This window comes from Diabrotica virgifera, chromosome 4, assembly GCF_917563875.1.
Source record: "Diabrotica virgifera virgifera chromosome 4, PGI_DIABVI_V3a".
In the NCBI taxonomy this organism is placed as follows: Eukaryota; Metazoa; Arthropoda; class Insecta; order Coleoptera; family Chrysomelidae; genus Diabrotica; species Diabrotica virgifera.
The window spans coordinates 44407525-44425357 of record NC_065446.1 but is presented as its reverse complement, the minus strand read 5'-3'; the positions used below and the strand labels follow the sequence as shown (position 1 = coordinate 44425357).

General features: G+C 34.4%; 1 protein-coding gene across 1 annotated transcript; it reads left to right on the top strand.

Annotated features, from left to right (window-relative positions):
- The first annotated feature begins 5056 nt into the window (after nucleotides 1–5056).
- LOC126883566 (uncharacterized) lies at nucleotides 5057–14060 on the top strand. The gene is made up of 2 exons (XM_050649207.1): nucleotides 5057–8076; nucleotides 13994–14060. Exons 1-2 carry the CDS (start codon nucleotides 5057–5059, stop codon nucleotides 14058–14060), a joined length of 3087 nt encoding a protein of 1028 aa, XP_050505164.1.
- The last annotated feature ends 3773 nt before the right edge of the window (nucleotides 14061–17833 follow it).

The following is a 17833-nucleotide window of genomic DNA, read 5'->3' as shown; positions in this document are numbered from 1 at the left end:
CGGTCTTATGAGTTTGGTCTACTGCTTTCGGTCTAATGATTTCGGTCTCTTTAAAGTAAACCCAAAATATGGTTCATTCCACGAATATACGGGTGTTTTGGATTATCGAGACAACGAATATTTTAGTGTACAACATAAGAAGTACGAAAGTAAATGGCTCTAATAATTACTCCAATGAACAACAATGTAATTTGCAATTTACTTCCGTTCTTCATATTTTGCACAATACCGGGTGTCCACTTATATTTTCCCCCATTTTAACTGCCTATAACTTCTAAACTGCTCAAGATAGAAATATGCGGCTTTCACTAAAATGTTTTATTTTAGTAAAAGTTTTGTCTGAATGAATGGAATTTTTTATATCGCTTTCAAATACGAAATAAAAAATGGCGAATTTTTGAAAAAAACTTTGTTGACTTTTTTTTAATGTAACACCCAGTATATTCTTTTGTAAATTGAAAGAAAGGTCATTCACCTATCTAGCGATATAAAGTTTTTCAAAATCGGTTGTCAAATCACTGAGTAATTAATTTTTAAAATGAGAGGTGCAACGTGGATATCACATACCTAAATAACATAACTAAGCAAGTTATGTGATTTCCACATTGCATCTCTCATTTTAAAAATTAATTGCTCAGTCATTTGACAACCGATTTAAAAAAATTTGATATCGCTGGATAGATAAATGACCGTTTTTTCAAGTTTCTAGGTAAATGACCATTTTTTATATCGCTTTTAAATAAAAAATGGCGAATTTTTGAAAAAAAAAACGTTGTTGACTTTTTTTATTAAAACACCCAGTATATTTTTTGTGTCCTGAAACAAAAACGGTGATTTACCTATCCAGCGATATAAATTTGTTTAAAATCGGTTGCCAAATGACTGAGCAATTAATTTTTAAAATGAGAGATGCAATGTGGAAATCACATAAAATAATATCATTTTGATCAGTTATGTTATTTAGGTATGTGATATCCACGTTGCACCCCTCATTTTAAAAATTAATTACTCAGTGATTTGACAAGGGATTTTGAAAAACTTTATATCGCTGGATAGGTGAATGACCTTTATTTCAATTTACAAAAAAATATACTGGGTGTTCCGTTAAAAAAAAGTCAACAAAGTTTTTTTCAAAAATCCGCCATTTTTTATTTCGTATTTGAAAGCGATATAAAAAATTCAATCCATTCGGACAAAACTTTTACTAAAATTAAACATTTCAGCGAAAACCGCATATTTTTATCTTGAACCGTTTAGAAGTTATAGGCAGTTAAAATGGGGGAAAATATAAGTGGACACCCGGTACAATATTTAGTGGAGTCACTGAAGATTTTCACCTCCGATTTCGTTGAACCTTCATCGATTTTCATGAAAATTGTTGTGTAGTTAGAAGATACTTCAATGAACAAACGTGACATGATGCCAACTTGCGCTTTTACCCTGGGGGTGGATGCCACCCCTTCTCGGGGGTGAACTTTTTTTTATTAAAAATAATACCAGAAATCGATAGAGGGGTAACTTCTAAGCAAAATTTGTTTTATAAAATTATTAACATAAATCAATACTTTTTGAGTTATTAAATATCACAAAATTTGTTTTATAAAATTATTAACATAAATCAATACTTTTTGAGTTATTAAATATCAAAGATTTTATTTTTTCTTAAAAAAAATGCATGTTTTAAAGCTGTTTTTCACGTATTACTCAAAAACTATAACCTTTTGTAAAAAAGCTATTATTACCAAAATTAAAGATAATAAAAAATTTAATACACACCCACTTAAAGAACTAAACTAATGTTATTTCAAAGTGAGTTATGGGTAATTGAATGTATATTTTTTTCGACGAGTACTCAAATCTAAGTATTCAAGCTTACATAACGAGAAAACGATGCATTTTATATAATATACTTGTTAAGTACTTGTCAAAGTACTTCGGAATACCTATCAAATCAGCTCCAGTAGAAGTTAATAGCATCAAAATTAAGCAAGTTATGATGAAAATAAGAGAACCCTTTCGATTTTTTTACGAAAAAGTGAAAAATAAAACATACGCCTTTTCCACAAAAATTAAAATTTGTAGTAATCCTCACAATAATTTCTTTAGGTTAACATAGTTAATGATTTCAACAATTTTGATCGGTTTAGAATGCATATTTTTGAAAAAAAGTTGTAATTTAAAAAAAGCAGAATTTTTAAAATTATCGTACTTTTCATTTTCTTTTGATAATAACTCCAAAAATACTCAATATACGTAAAAAATTTTACTTTTTTCTGTTCCAAATACTTTATCCATTTTACTATTTCCGTAGAGTAAAAAATAACCGAGATAGAAACGTTTAATATTTCAATTTTGCTGCGAGAACCATGTAACCGGGGCCATTTAACCTTGTATTTTTAAAAAAGTAAGAGGTCTAAATTACTAATTTTGACGTTTTTAATAGGTCTTGGAATCAAATTTTAATTCGTTTTTAGGTGAATCTTATGTCTTAGAAATTAACGGAGTTATTTACAAAAAAAAAACAAAAACATTTTTTGGAAAAATTTTTAAAAGGTACATTTTGAAACATTTTTGGTGCATAAATTTTAATTCTATCAACTTGTTCGAGGGATTATTGGATAGATATTTCTATGAACTTTGACAAATGTTTAATAAGTTTATGTTATAAAATGCACCATTTTCCCGGTATTTAAGCTTGAATTCTTAGATTTGGGTACTCGACGAAAGAAATATACATTCAATTACCTATAACTCACTTTTAGTTAACATTGAAAGGTTTTTCTAGTAAGGAGTTTATTTGATATTTTATTAGCCTCAATTTTGATAGTAATAACTTTTTTGCAAAAATTTATAGTTTTTGAATTATTTATGAAAAATCGGTTAAAAACATACATTTTTCTCACGAAAAATTAAAATTTTTGATCTTTAATAACTCAAAAAGTTTTGATTTATTTTAATAAATTTATATAACAAATCTTGCTTAGAATTTGTCCCTCTATCGAATTGTGGGGTTATTTTTAATAAAATAATTTTCACCACCGAGGAGGGGTGGCATCCCCCGCAGGATAAAATCGCAAGTTGGCACCATGTTACCTTTGTTCCTTGAGATATCCTCTAACCACTCACCAATTTTCATGCAAATCGATGGAGGTTCAACGAAATCGGAGGTAATAGCTCATATTCACCTTCAGTGACTGCACTAATTGGTTGTCGAGATAATCCAACAAAGTCGTATGTTCGTGGAATAGGGAGACGTTACGTAAATCATAAAAAATATTATTGGTATAGAATTACAAATTTTTTAAAATTATTTTATTAACTCTTATAGCTTTTAAACTAATTGAAATAGATCACCCGATCCTCTTTTTATAAAACAGGATGAGTTTACTTATACCTTATTCTTATCCTTTAATTAAAATTATAATAAGGTATTAATTGAAATCCAATACTAAATGCATGAGATACCTTTTTTTAATAATACATAGGTAGTTTATATTATGTTTCCACAAAATTAATATAATTTATAGTTACAACTTTCTTCTCCAAACTTTTTATTCAATTCACTAAGACGTTCTAATCAATATCACTAAACTTCCCCCTGCGTCAACTTATATAACATCTGCCACCTATTGACGAGAAACTTGAACGTCAGTGAAGGAATCGATGACGAAAAAAATTTAAGGTTACCTTTATGAAGAAATTATTTGGACCACTACAATTTAACACATTGGATATTGGTCTTATGTAATCATCATTATAATTATTAACAATTTAGCCAGGTATTTATATTAATTCGTACTCTTATGTAGTAATCATCCTATCAGTATTCGTACGTTAGTATAATTCACTAAAAATATTTCCTTAATCTTTTCTATTTATGTTGATGATATTATAGGGTAATACTATTTTTGTTTATTTATTTAGTTAATGCCTCGACAACTAATCGCCATTGGCATGTAGCCCAATAAATGACCGTTTTGGAGTGTAATTTCCAGGGGCAACTCCGAATTGCATAAAAATTTGGATTTAGGTTCTACTTACCCTCCACTTCAAAGTTGAATTTGTACCATTGGTTGCTTTTACTTGGGGGGTGACATTTACCCCTTCTCCGGGGGTGAAAACACGTGTTTAAAATAAGGTCGGAATGGATAAATTAACTTATTTTAAGAACATTTTGTTTTATAAAGTTTTTTACGTAGGTCAATACTTTTCGAGTTATTTGCGATTTAAAATGTTGATTTTACGACAAAAAAAAACTACGTTTGTTCGAGCCATTTAAATATTTAATTAATTGTTGTCTGGTTTAAAGCACCACCCTGTATTCAAAAATCGTTATAATGTTAGGAGTTTCAAAAACCCTGAATAGACACATTCTTCTGCTCAGACATATACGTTTTGTTTTGATAATATTTATCTACTTCGAAGAAATCACGTCATGCTAAGTTTGCAGATCTTTGACACATATATGTTCGTAACAAGAATTTCAGAATGAGAGCGTCGTAAATAGTTTTCAGTGTTGAAATGTGAATTGATAAGTCAAGATACGGGCGATCGAGATTTTCCGAGCCGCGTAATAAAAAACACATTTTAGCATTCAAAGAACGTTTCCGGAAAATCGGGAACCTTTTTAAGATATCGTGTAGTGGTAATAATAGGTTCGACAAGAAATACTGTAATGCACGTTTGACACTCCGGATTATGGTATTTACTAACATTTTAATTATACGCGGTGTGTTAGAACTTATCCATTTTAGAGATATACGGTTAATTTTTCGTCATTCAATAATTTTGCAAGCTGTTATCTTAAAGCTGATTATAGAAAGTAAAAGTACAAAGTCTTTTATTTAAACTCGAATCTCGGGGGTTTGTTTAGATTGGGTAAATCTTTAGAGGCCCCCACATTTTGTGGCGACCGTGTGGACAGGACGGCTTTAAGTTAAAGTTAATCGTGTGTGCATATGAGGTGTGACGAAAAAGCGTATCGAGGATCGCTGAACTCTATCACGTTTCGCTTCTAGTTTTTTCGGTAAGCGTGTGTGTTTAGTTTGCAGTGAAAATGGATATTAAGGAAAAGCATCGCAAAGTGCTTCGTACCACTTTCAGCAAAGCAGCAAAAGAGTTAGAGGACCTATTAAAAGACCAAAAAGGTGAGGTACGACAGATCAAAATATCCTTAGATCTATTACGACAGAAAATGGATGATCTAAGGAGAATAGATGAAGAAATTTATGATCTCCTGTTAAACGAGGATGCCAGTGAACAAGACCTGTTGAAGGAAATAGAAGACAGTGACAGCTACATCAGAAAGTTTGCGGACCTGAGTATACAGTTCGAGGAACGGGTTCAACCAAGGATAGCTGCGTCCGTGGAGGATGAGGTGGCCTCTGGGACAACTGGTAAGAGCACAGGGAGCCTACAAGGTAAGCGTAAATTCAAATTACCTATGCTAGAATTCAAGAAGTACGATGGGAACATTAAAAGCTGGTTGCCCTTTTGGTCACAATTTCAAAAAATACATCATGATTCAGACATAGACTTAAGCGATAAAGTCGAGTATTTAGTTCAAGCTACTGTACCGGGCAGTAGGGCAAGGCAACTAGTTGATAGTTTTCCCGCGACTGGAGATAATTACACTAAGATTATAGACTGTCTAATTTCGCGTTTTGGCCGCGACGATTTGCAGATCGAGGTATATGTTCGGGAATTGCTCAAATTGGTAATAAATAATACTTCGTCTGGCAATAAATTAGACATTTCTTTATTGTATGATAGGTTAGAGACTCAGTTAAGGGCTTTGGAGACACTAGGTATTAAATCGGATAAATACGCGGCTATGTTATTTCCTTTGGTCGAATCGTGTCTACCCGCGGATTTATTAAGGATATGGCAAAGATTTCCGGAAGATGTTGGGTCACAAACGTCTATTAATAGTGCCGGTATTTCCACCATAGAAAATCGACTCAAAAGCTTAATGCAATTCTTGAAAAATGAAGTCGACAATGAACAGCATGTTTCTTTAGCGATCGAAGGCTTTGGCGTATCAGGTACTAAGTCTGGGAATTCTAAACGTAATGGTCCGAAAAAGAGGATGCCTGAAGAGGAAGAACCCCAGTTTCCTTCGGCGATGGGTTTGGTGAATTCCCATAGTACAAATCATAGATGTGTATTTTGCGAAAATGCACACGAAAGCAGTCAATGCTTCAAGGCTCAGAAGTTGACTTACGACCAAAGAGTGAATATTTTGACAGAGAAAGGTGCTTGCTTCCGCTGTTTGAAAATTGGACACCAATCTCGAAGATGCCGTGGTCAATTAAGTTGCTTACTTTGTCATAAACCACATGTGCCCCTAATGTGCAGAGAATTTTCGATGGGCAAGGCAAAAAAGGAAGAGGAAAATAAGATAGAGAATGATGGTCAAGCTGTGCCGAAAATAAATCAGTCCTTGGCCAATAGTGCTACTACTAATGTTTTTTTGCAAACTTTGCGCGTCAAAATGAACCACTTAGGCAAGACGCGAGTTGTACGCGCCTTAATAGATACCGGATCTCAAAAGACGTATATTCTGAGGTCCACTGCTAGATTATTAGATTATCCATGTAAACGACAGATTAACCTTGTACATGGATTATTTGGAGGTAGCGAACTAGCACAAAAACATGATTGTTATGACGTTAACTTGAGTTATAATAACTACAGTTGCACATTTGAAGCACTAGATCAGCCCGTAATTTGTAGCGATATTTCTTCCGTATTTAATGGTCCCTGGATGGAAGAACTGAAGAAGCTGAATATAGAGATAACAGATTCCGGTGATACATCTCCTATAGAGGTTTTAATAGGTGCAGATATTGCAGGAAAACTCTATACCGGAAGAAGACATATTTTAGGATGTGGACTGGTAGCTGTAGAAACCTTATTGGGCTGGACTTTGATGGGAAAGATACCTTTAGATCAACAGGACAATCGCACCGCGACAATGGTTTCACTTTTTATTAGCAACGCGTCGATTAGTCAACTGTGGGAGTTAGATGCTTTGGGTATCAATGATCCGGCTGAAAGGAAGACAAGGGAAGAAACAGCGCTAGCAGCAAAGCAACTTTTCTTTGAGACTGTTGCAACAGATTCCACAGGACGATATGAAACCAGACTGCCATGGTTAGAAGGACATCCGGCATTACCAAGTAACTACCAGATGGCTAAGAAACGGCTGGATACCACGTTGAAGAAGATAAACAAAGATGGATATCTTGAAGCCTACGGCCAAATATTTAAAGAATGGCTGGATGAAAATATAATTGAGGAAGTGTTCGAGGACCAGCCGAACCGAGGTCATTATTTACCCCACAGGCCGGTAATTAAGCCTAATAGCGCGTCCACAAAAATCAGACCAGTTTTTGACGCTTCAGCGAAAGAAAAAGACAAACCTTCTTTAAACCAGTGCCTTGAAAAGGGGGTTAACTTGATTGAATTAATTCCTGCTATTTTATTAAGATTCAGACAAGAAATCGGTGTAATCTCAGATATTCGCAAAGCCTTTTTACAGATTGGGATACACAAAGCTGACAGAGATTTTCTTCGTTTTCTTTGGATAGATGATGCAGGGAAAGAAAAGGTGTACCGCCACTGTCGTGTGGTATTCGGGATTAGCAGTAGTCCGTTTTTATTAGGAGCTTCACTAGAACATCATTTTTCCTTGATGTTAACAAGATGTGCGTCAAAACTGCTGAATGTTTCGGAAGACACTATTTTAAAATTGTCGCATAGTTTTTACGTTGACAATTGCGTTACTAGTGTTGCTAATGAACAGGAGCTGCGAATTTTTGTAGAAGAGTCGAATATAATAATGGCTGAAGGCAAGTTTGATCTCAGAGGGTGGGAGTATACAGGCCAACCCCCCGATGACACTATTGATGCCTCGACCCAAGTCTTGGGAATAAAATGGAACAAGGTAGATGACACCTTGTGTCTACGACAAGAGGATGAAGATACAGATCTACCTCTTGAAAAACCTATAACTAAAAAAGTCATACTCTCACAAGCGCAGCGCGTGTTTGAGCAGTTGCTCGAGTCCAAATGGTGGGAGGGTCCGCAATGGCTTTATGAAGATCCATCATTTTGGCCCCGAGACAATCACAGCTGTGATGAGGAAGAGATTAACAAGGAGGAAAAGAAAAAGCTAGTTACGGTCCTTGTTAACCGTGAGAAAGATGGTATGACCTTAGCTGATTGGCATCTTAATGACTTTTCTCAGTATCTGAAGACATTGCGCATGTGCGCATGGATTTGTCGATTTACCAATAATGCTAGAAATAAGGACGACAAACAAAAGGGAGAGTTAACCCTTGAGTAGCTTGATAAAGCTGAAACATTGGTACTCAAGCTAGTACAAAAAGAGACGTTTTCGGACGAAAACGATAAAAAATTGTGTGGAATGGGAGCCTTCAAAGACAAGAGTGGTTTGATTCGATTGAAGTCTCGCATCAGTAATAGAAACGACGATGAATATTTTCGTTTTCCAGTAGTTTTGCCAGCCAAGCATTTTATAGTGAATAGCCTACTATTTCGCGAACATGTCAAGTCGTGTCATGTCGGAACACAAGGACTGATGGCTATCGTGCGCGAACGATATTGGATTTTAGGTGGTCGTCGCGCTTTAGAATCCGCGATTTCCAAGTGCGTCGTCTGCAAAAGACAATACCGGGTCGTTTGGGGTGAGTGCGACACTGTTGATAATAGATCGTGTCCGGGACGCGATAGCATTCGAGACGACGGGTGTAGACTTTACCAAATACTTTATTGCCAGACGAGGTCGGTCGAAGACTATAGCCAGTGACAATGGGACTAACTTTGTCGGTACCGAGAACGCGTTTCGTCGAGGGGGCTTTGAGAAGATTGCTATAGATACAGGACAGTTTCTCAGACCCATTCAGCGTTTCTACCCATTGGATGCCCAACAGATTGGGTTCAGATGCCAGGTGACGACATCAGTGTGGAGTCGAGCAACAGCCAGGGACCGCCTTCAGAGAATGTGTGCGAAAGTGCGGGAGTTGCTATGGCCGCGAGTGTCGCGGAGCCGGGAGTGTCTAAGAGCAGAGTGCCCGAAGCGAAAATAAGTGTAACGCGGAGTGAGCGTGAAGTCAAGACCCCGCTGCGGTATACGAGGTAGACTCGGTTTTTATTTTTGTATTTTATGTTATGTTACTGTTGTTTGATGATCATGGTATTTTGATGTCTCTGTTAATTTTGTGAGCCATGTTCATTTTGTGTAACAAAAGAGATGTCTCAGGTGGGAGAATGTTCGAGCCATTTAAATATTTAATTAATTGTTGTCTGGTTTAAAGCACCACCCTGTATTCAAAAATCGTTATAATGTTAGGAGTTTCAAAAACCCTGAATAGACACATTCTTCTGCTCAGACATATACGTTTTGTTTTGATAATATTTATCTACTTCGAAGAAATCACGTCATGCTAAGTTTGCAGATCTTTGACACATATATGTTCGTAACAAGAATTTCAGAATGAGAGCGTCGTAAATAGTTTTCAGTGTTGAAATGTGAATTGATAAGTCAAGATACGGGCGATCGAGATTTTCCGAGCCGCGTAATAAAAAACACATTTTAGCATTCAAAGAACGTTTCCGGAAAATCGGGAACCTTTTTAAGATATCGTGTAGTGGTAATAATAGGTTCGACAAGAAATACTGTAATGCACGTTTGACACTCCGGATTATGGTATTTACTAACATTTTAATTATACGCGGTGTGTTAGAACTTATCCATTTTAGAGATATACGGTTAATTTTTCGTCATTCAATAATTTTGCAAGCTGTTATCTTAAAGCTGATTATAGAAAGTAAAAGTACAAAGTCTTTTATTTAAACTCGAATCTCGGGGGTTTGTTTAGATTGGGTAAATCTTTAGAGGCCCCCACAACGTTTTCAGACAGTCTTTCCCAAATATCTCAAAAAGTAAATATTCTATCGAAAAAAAATTTTTAGCAAAAGTGTAGCCTATAAAAAAACGAAAAAAATGGTGTACCAGTAAAGTCTACAAATTGAGTAGATGCAAAGTTGTAGCTCATGACAAATACGTTCTTATTCGTCTAATTCCAAATCGAATAATTCAACGCGAAATCACCGAAGAAAGAAGGATTTTTCGGGAAAACCTTCTTAACATTTTTAAAATATCAAAAAAAAAGCTTATTATTTGTTTTTTACAAAAGTTTGCAGCATCAAAAATAAACGAGTTACACTGAAAAGAAAAAAAGTTGGCCCCTTTTTTTTGGTAAAAAAAATTGTGAAAACCTCCCTCTATTTAGCACCCTAATTGAAATTAATCGTTTGGCTTTACCATATATTTTAACTGTATGTGTATTGTTTATATGATCTGTAAGTTTGATTGGTTTGAATTGCTTATTATTGAAAACATTTGGTTTTATATTAAAAAAAAAATTCTAAAAATTTTTGAAAAATTTCATTTTTTCAAAATAACTTAAAAAGTATTAGTAATAAGAAAAATCTTAAAGAGTAAAAAAATGTAGATCTTGCTATTATAAATATGCTAGTTTCATTTTGTTTCTCCGTAAGACAAAAATTGGTTAAGATATGGCTGTTAAAAATTTGCATACACTCGTGATTAGTGACCCATTCAAGATTTCTCAATTATAACCCTTTCAAAAATAAACACTTTAAACCGGTGAGACTGACAGATCATATAAAAAATAGATAGGTAAGTAAATTGTTTGTAAAGCGGTAGCGATTAATTTTATTTAGGGAGCTAAACACGGCGAGATTTTCATGATTTTTTACAAAAAAAAGAGGGCCAACTTTATTTTGAGCGTAACTCGCTTATTTTTAATGCTAAAACTTTAGTTAACAAATTAGAACAAAGCTTTTTATAAACACTTTAAAAAAGGTTAAATGGGTTTTTCCCGAAAAGTGCTTAATATTTCGGTAATTTCACCTTGAAATATTCGATTTGGAATTAGACGAATAAGAACGTATATTTCATCAGCTACAACTTTGTTTTTATTTGATTGATAGACTTTACTGATACACCATTTTTTTGGGTTTTTTATAAGCTACACTTTTGATAAGGATATTTTTTTCGATAAAATATTTACTTTTTGAATTATTTGCGAAAAACTGTCTGAAAACTTAATTTTTTTGTCGAAAAATCAACATTTCCAATGGCAAATAACTCGAAAAGTATTAACTTACGTAAAAAACCCTATAGAACAAAAGTTGCTTAAAATCAGTCAATTTATCCATTTCCGGTCTTATCTTGAACGTATGTTTTTTCACCCCCGAGGAGGGCCCACATAACAATAATGTTCGCATCATGTTCTAAGCATATACTACCAACATTCGTCGGAGTATATTCTTTTTAGTATATGTGTAGTACAAGCATAGCATCTACCTTAAAAAACATTCTAAATTTCATGTTCTTTGCATATACTTCAAAGTATATTCTCGTACCGAATATACTAAGTATATTCGTGTACGTAGGATCTCGGAATATTCGTAAAAGTTTATTCTTAGAATATACCTTTATCGAATACTCTTAACACATACTTATAAGTACATTCTTAACACATACTTATAAGTAGATACTTTTAAAATATCTTAAAAATAATTTGTATGTATAGGAAGTATAATATTAGCCTTATAGATTATCAACTTCGTTATTTTTTAGAATACATAATTAATAAAATTTATGTATGTAGGTAGTATTGGACGAATTTCATTTCAAAATTGTTGTAGGGTAAAAAAGTTTAAACATTAATTGTATTAACGTTTACATAGATACTATTAAAAATTCGTTTTCATAATTGAAATGACTTTACCATTTCGAGTTTATCATGAATCATTAGTATTTTTACATCCTTGGAATTTGAATTTAGGTACATTCAATTCAATAGGCCATTTCGCAGAACCAAAACGTGCCAAACTGCACAACCAAAGCAACCAAAGGCTTTGGCGTTGCCAACCGTCGAGTAAGCTTTTTCCGTCAACTTACCTTAAAAATTCCCACTTTTATAAAAAAAAACTTCCCTCCTGTTTACAAAATCTGAGAAGATATGTTGAATTATTTTCAAATATTTTGATTTTTTCTTAATATTTTACAATTTGGACTGGAACAATAATTCCCAATAATTCCCTTTATCACCTTTTATGTTGAAAATTCCCGCAAAAAGGGAAATTTCTCTCCGTTTGGCAACACTGACCACCGATTTTGTTATTCCACAATACATTCATAACCCCCCCCCCCCCCCCCCATATTCTGACCATTTCTATTCTTACCTGAACGGATCAGGGATAGGAAAAAACCGTAAAATATGAAAAAGAAAACAGGCATTATTTCATTATTTGTATCATCTATGGATCTATGCAGTGTTAAGGATGAAGGCGAATGATGTAGTTAGGACTAAAGAACATACATAATCTGTTTATTTTGTTTGCGGTGCTTCAAAATACATATACATAATCTATTTTGATAACTCAATATTACTTAAATAGGTAAGTACATATAAGTATTATATAAATTTTAGTTACTTATTATGCATAGTTTAGTTTAGCTAAATATTATATAATGATTTATATAAATAACTAAAATTTATAAAAATGTACTTACTTTTTAAGTAGGTAATATTGTAGAATGTAGGTACTAACTACATTCTCATTTGCAATTAAAATATGTAAATAGATATTTGGTAGAACCAGTAGAACCTAAGATGAGATTAGGTGATGCTGAAAACATACTTCTAAGCAATATAGCACTTGATAGCACTTTCTTAGAATATTCTTAAAAATATAATATTCTTCCCATACAAAGATGTGCGGTAGTACGTTCTTAGTATATAAATAGAAGGTTTATAGCACTTCCTTGGAATATTCTAAAAAGTACCTTCTTGGTATAAACTAAAAAGATGTGCGGTAGTAGGTATATTCTAAGTATACACATAGAAGGTTTATAGCACATCCTTGGAATGTTCTAAAAAGAACATTCTTGGTATATACTGAAAAGAAGTTCGGTAGTACATTCTAAGTATATACATAGAACGTTTAAGTACTGTAATGTAGTATATACTCAGTATCTGCTCTGCACATTCGCAATGGTAATTACGCACATTCTCAGTATATACTTTTTCTGAAAAGTATGTTCTATGAATCTGAAGCGTTTTACCTGTCTGCTCTAATGGGATCAAGGAAAGACTATCTATAGAGATACTGGGGAGTCGAAATGGGGCTAGCAGAAGGAACAGACACGCAAACCTTCATGCGAACGGCAGCTCATTTTTTGTGCGGTGGCAGGTCGTAGATTCGTTAGGAGGGGTAGGAGGGTTTAAAGAAGACTAAATACATAACCAAATAAGCAAAGGATACTTACACAGACTTGAGGACTTTCCTACTATTTAAACAAATTGGGACGCCGTTTGAAAAATCCTCAAATTCTCATATCGAGTACTTACTGGAAAGCAACTGGGGGACATTCATCGTAGATTCCTCGTTGGGGTTATAGTGGGCTACATTTATCTTATGGCTTCTATGCCATTATATTTTCTTCTGTTCTAAAACTTATTCACTTGTATTAGATATCTGTTAATAATTTTCTTAAATAAAGAGGTTACAGAAATAAAGATGTGTACATTTTATAATGTTTATTTAAACCTTATTACCTTTTTATTTTTATTGAGAATAGACACATTCTCAAACCAGAAATGAATAATAATAACAAAATACATGATTTTACAATTTTTAACCTTATTTTTAGCAGTGTACCAAAACAAAAATTTGACATGGCTGTCAAATGTCACTGCCATCTAATATTTACTTTACATAATATATTTTCCATGTTGAAAACAAACATTTTTAATTATGTAAAACCTTTACCAATAATATCCACTTGTGAATTTATTTAAAATAAACATTATCATACCTTAAAACAAAAATCCATGTCACAACACTTGGAACTTCAAAATTTTCCATTCAGGATTGGAGGGAGGGAAGACATTCAAATCCAAATCATTACAAAACTGGATAAAATCGATACCAAATAATATCATCCGGGCATTTCTTACTGGAACATGAACAAATCCAAAACTGGAACATAAACAAATCCAAAACATCATAAAACAGGAACCAGGAAACCACGCACTTCTTTTTTATTACCACCGGCAAACCAAACTGCATAACAATAGAACTATTTCACAATAATATATCCATTAAAATGCCGTGAAACTATTGTCATTATATTCGTTGACATTTACTGGGCAAACTGCCAGTCTTTCACTTCTTTTACCATAAAAAATAAAACCATTTTGCCGGCAAAGTGCGACTTTCTACGAGTCTGTTGGTTGAGTTCTAACAAAAAGATGTTTACTGAAGTGATGTACTTTTAGAACTGGCTTTACATCGTCACGTCTCTCTCGCGTCAAACGAAGCATTTCTTCTCGATCTTTCGGCCAAAACTATTGACCAATCGTCAACTACAACTCGAGGATCTTTCAAAATTCTGACCAATAATATCATAGGGTTTTTAGCGCTCAAAACTTAAAGGAAAAACACCAAACCTTTTAGAGGATTTATTCTCGAATAATGAATGTTTTCACTTGTAACTATCTACGTAGTTAGTAAATGCTACACAAATAAATAGGAAATTTCCTATCGTTTACAATGTTGTGAAATATTTCAAACAGGAGCGGCTTAGGAAATTTTAAAGATATTTAAACTCACAAAATAAATTAGAAAAAGAGATATTTTTCTTGGGATAGGATTAAAATTAATGGATATTTTTTTTATAAAACATTGTAGTAGAAATCCATCTGCTACAAATCTACTAAGAACATGAAATTGTTATGTGGGGGGTGACTGTCACCTCCAAGTAAAAGCAACCAACGGCACAAATTCCACTTTGAAGTGGAGGGTAAGTAGAACCTAAATTCAAATTTTCATGCAATTCGGAATTGCCCCTGAAAATTACACAGTATCGCCGAATTTCCCGTTCATTTACTGGGCTAATGGTAGGTACGGTGAATTTTTGCAGTTAGGTACCTAGTGTCATGTGTAAGTAGTGTGTGTGTTGAGTAAGTGTCTTGTTACTGTGCAAAGTCGACGTCATTGTCTTTGCAGACGCTAATTATTGTCTGCGGTCCCTCCGGTTAGTACCGATCCCACAAGGACAGAAACTATTTTTCATTTATTAATTTATAATAAACGAAAAATTTCTGACCTTGGTGAGATTCGAACTCACGAACATTCGGACCTTTTGATCCAAATGTAGGCGCTCTTACCACTGAGCCACAGAGGGAGTTGGTAATAATATTGTTTTCAGTCATTTTGAAAAAATGTCAAAACGTTGAATTATCCGTGTCTGTCTGTCCGTCTGTAAACACAACTTCTCCGTCATTAGACCAGAGAGAATGACAAATGAGATGTTATATAAACTGTTATAATCAAAAGGATCATAAATTAAAAGTAAGAAATTTGATTTCTGACTTCCGGTTTTAGAGTTGTACCGGAAGTACTGTTTTAAAGTCGCCGAAATAGTACAAGCGATATATTATTTGACGCGCCTTAGCAAGACGAGAACAAATATGAGCCCCTCAGAGCAACAGTGGCCTAACCCCAAAAACGAAGTTTTGAGTTTTGAGATATATAATTGCAATCTTTGCATTCGTGAGGATAAAGAAACTTAGTGGTGGTCAAATGAAGTACAAGGAAAAATAAAAGAAAAGGGAAAATTATATAAAAATTGGCAAGAAACCAGATCGGACATAGATCTTCAAAACTATATGGTCGCCAAAAAGGAAGCAGAAGCGTATTCAAACCTGTACGATCAACTTGATACCAAAGGAAGGCGAAGCAAAGATATATAAAATAGTCAAACAGAGAGCAAAGAAAGCAAGAGATTTTAATCAGATTATATGTATCCGAGATGAAGATATTAAAATACTAATTCACGAAAAGGATGCCAAAAAGAGATGGAGAAAGTATTTTGACAATTTATTAAATAAAGAATTTGACAGAAAGCCTGTGGAGTTAACGGAGACAGAAAGCCTGTGGAGTTAACGGAGACAGAAAGCCTGTGGAGTAACAGCAATGGTTACCACAATATCAAACGAGAAAGTGGCTCAAGTGCTTCAAAAAATAAAGAAAGGAGAAGCAGTCGGACCAGATGATATTCCTGGGGAAGTATGAAGAACATTGGGAGAGACAGGAATAAGTTGGCTAGCAGGTCTATTTAATAGAATTATGGGAGTTGGACAAATGCCAGACGAATGGAGCAGCAGTATATTAGTATGTACTTGTTTACAAAAACAAGGGAGACATACAACAATGTACAAACTACAGGGCTATAAAACTACTTAGCCACACCATGAAGATATGGGAGATAGTAATTGATAGACGGATACGTGAAGAAACCAAAATATTCGATAATCAATTTGGCTTTATGCAGGGCAGATCAACAACAGATGCAATTTTCATTGTAAAGGAACTGATGAAAAAATACAGGAATAAAGATACCAACGCTCATATGGTATTCATTGATCTTGAGAAAGCATATGATAGAGTTCCTCGAGAGATTCTGTGGTGGGAACTTAATAAGAAAAGAGTCCCTGGCGAATATGTAAAGATTGTGAGAGATATGTATGAGGGAGTAACGACTAGTGTTAGGACATGTGTGGGAGAGACTGATAAATTTCAGGTGAAAGTAGGATTGCACCAAGGCTCGGTGCTTAGTCCTTATTTATTCTCATTAGTTTTGGACCAGATAACAGCGAAACTACAGGGTAGCATTCCATGATGCCTAACGTATGCTGATGATGTAGTGTTAATAGGAAATAGTGAAAGAGACTTAGAACAAAAACTGGAACAGTGGAGACAAGCTCTGAAGGAAAAAGGTTTAAAACTTAATAGGACAAAGCAAAGTATTTGGAATGTTCATTTAAAGATGGAGTAAATACAAATAAAATGGTATCTTTGGATGGTGAAATGATTGTGAAAAGCAATAGTTTTAAGAACCTAAGATCGGTATTACAGAGTAATGGAGAAATAGATGGAGATTCATGCAGTAGAATTAGGGCTTGATGGATGAAGTCGAAAGAAGCGAGTGGTGTGTTGTGTGACAGAAAAATTCCAATGAAGCTGAAGGGAAAATTCTATAAAATAGCCATAAGACCGGCTCTGATGTACGGAACTGAATTTTGGGCAGTGAAAAAGAAAGAGCAGCAACGAATGCATATGGCGGAAATGAGAATGCTTAAATGGATGAGTGGAGTGACAAAAATGGATAAAATTAGGAACGAGTATATTAGGGGGGAAGTCTAGGTGTGGCACCAATTGATGCCAAAATGAGAGAGCATAGGTTAAGATGGTCTGGTCATGTTCAACGTCGAGACGTTAATCACCCAATACGAAGAATAGGTGAAGTGCAGATTCCTGGAAGGAGTAGGAGAGGAAGACCAAACAAGACCTGGGGGGGAGAAGATAAGGCAGGACACTTTGGTAAAGGGGATTAACATTGATATGACCCAAGATAGAATTGTGTGGAGAAATGCAATTAGGAAAGCCGATCCCTCATAGGAATAAGGCAAAGAAAATGATGATGATGATGCCATCTTTGAATTCGTATTTCCACTATGCTTATGGGACGGCGCTATAAATTATGTAGCGCCATCTAGCCAAATATAGAGGTAGGTTGTGTAGACCCTTGTTAATCCGAAGATTTAATGTTGCTGCTTTTATTGATATATTAATCTAAAAATGATCTATTTGTGGCTTAGGCCACTGTTGCTTTGAGCGCCTCATATATACTTCCGGTTTTATGCCT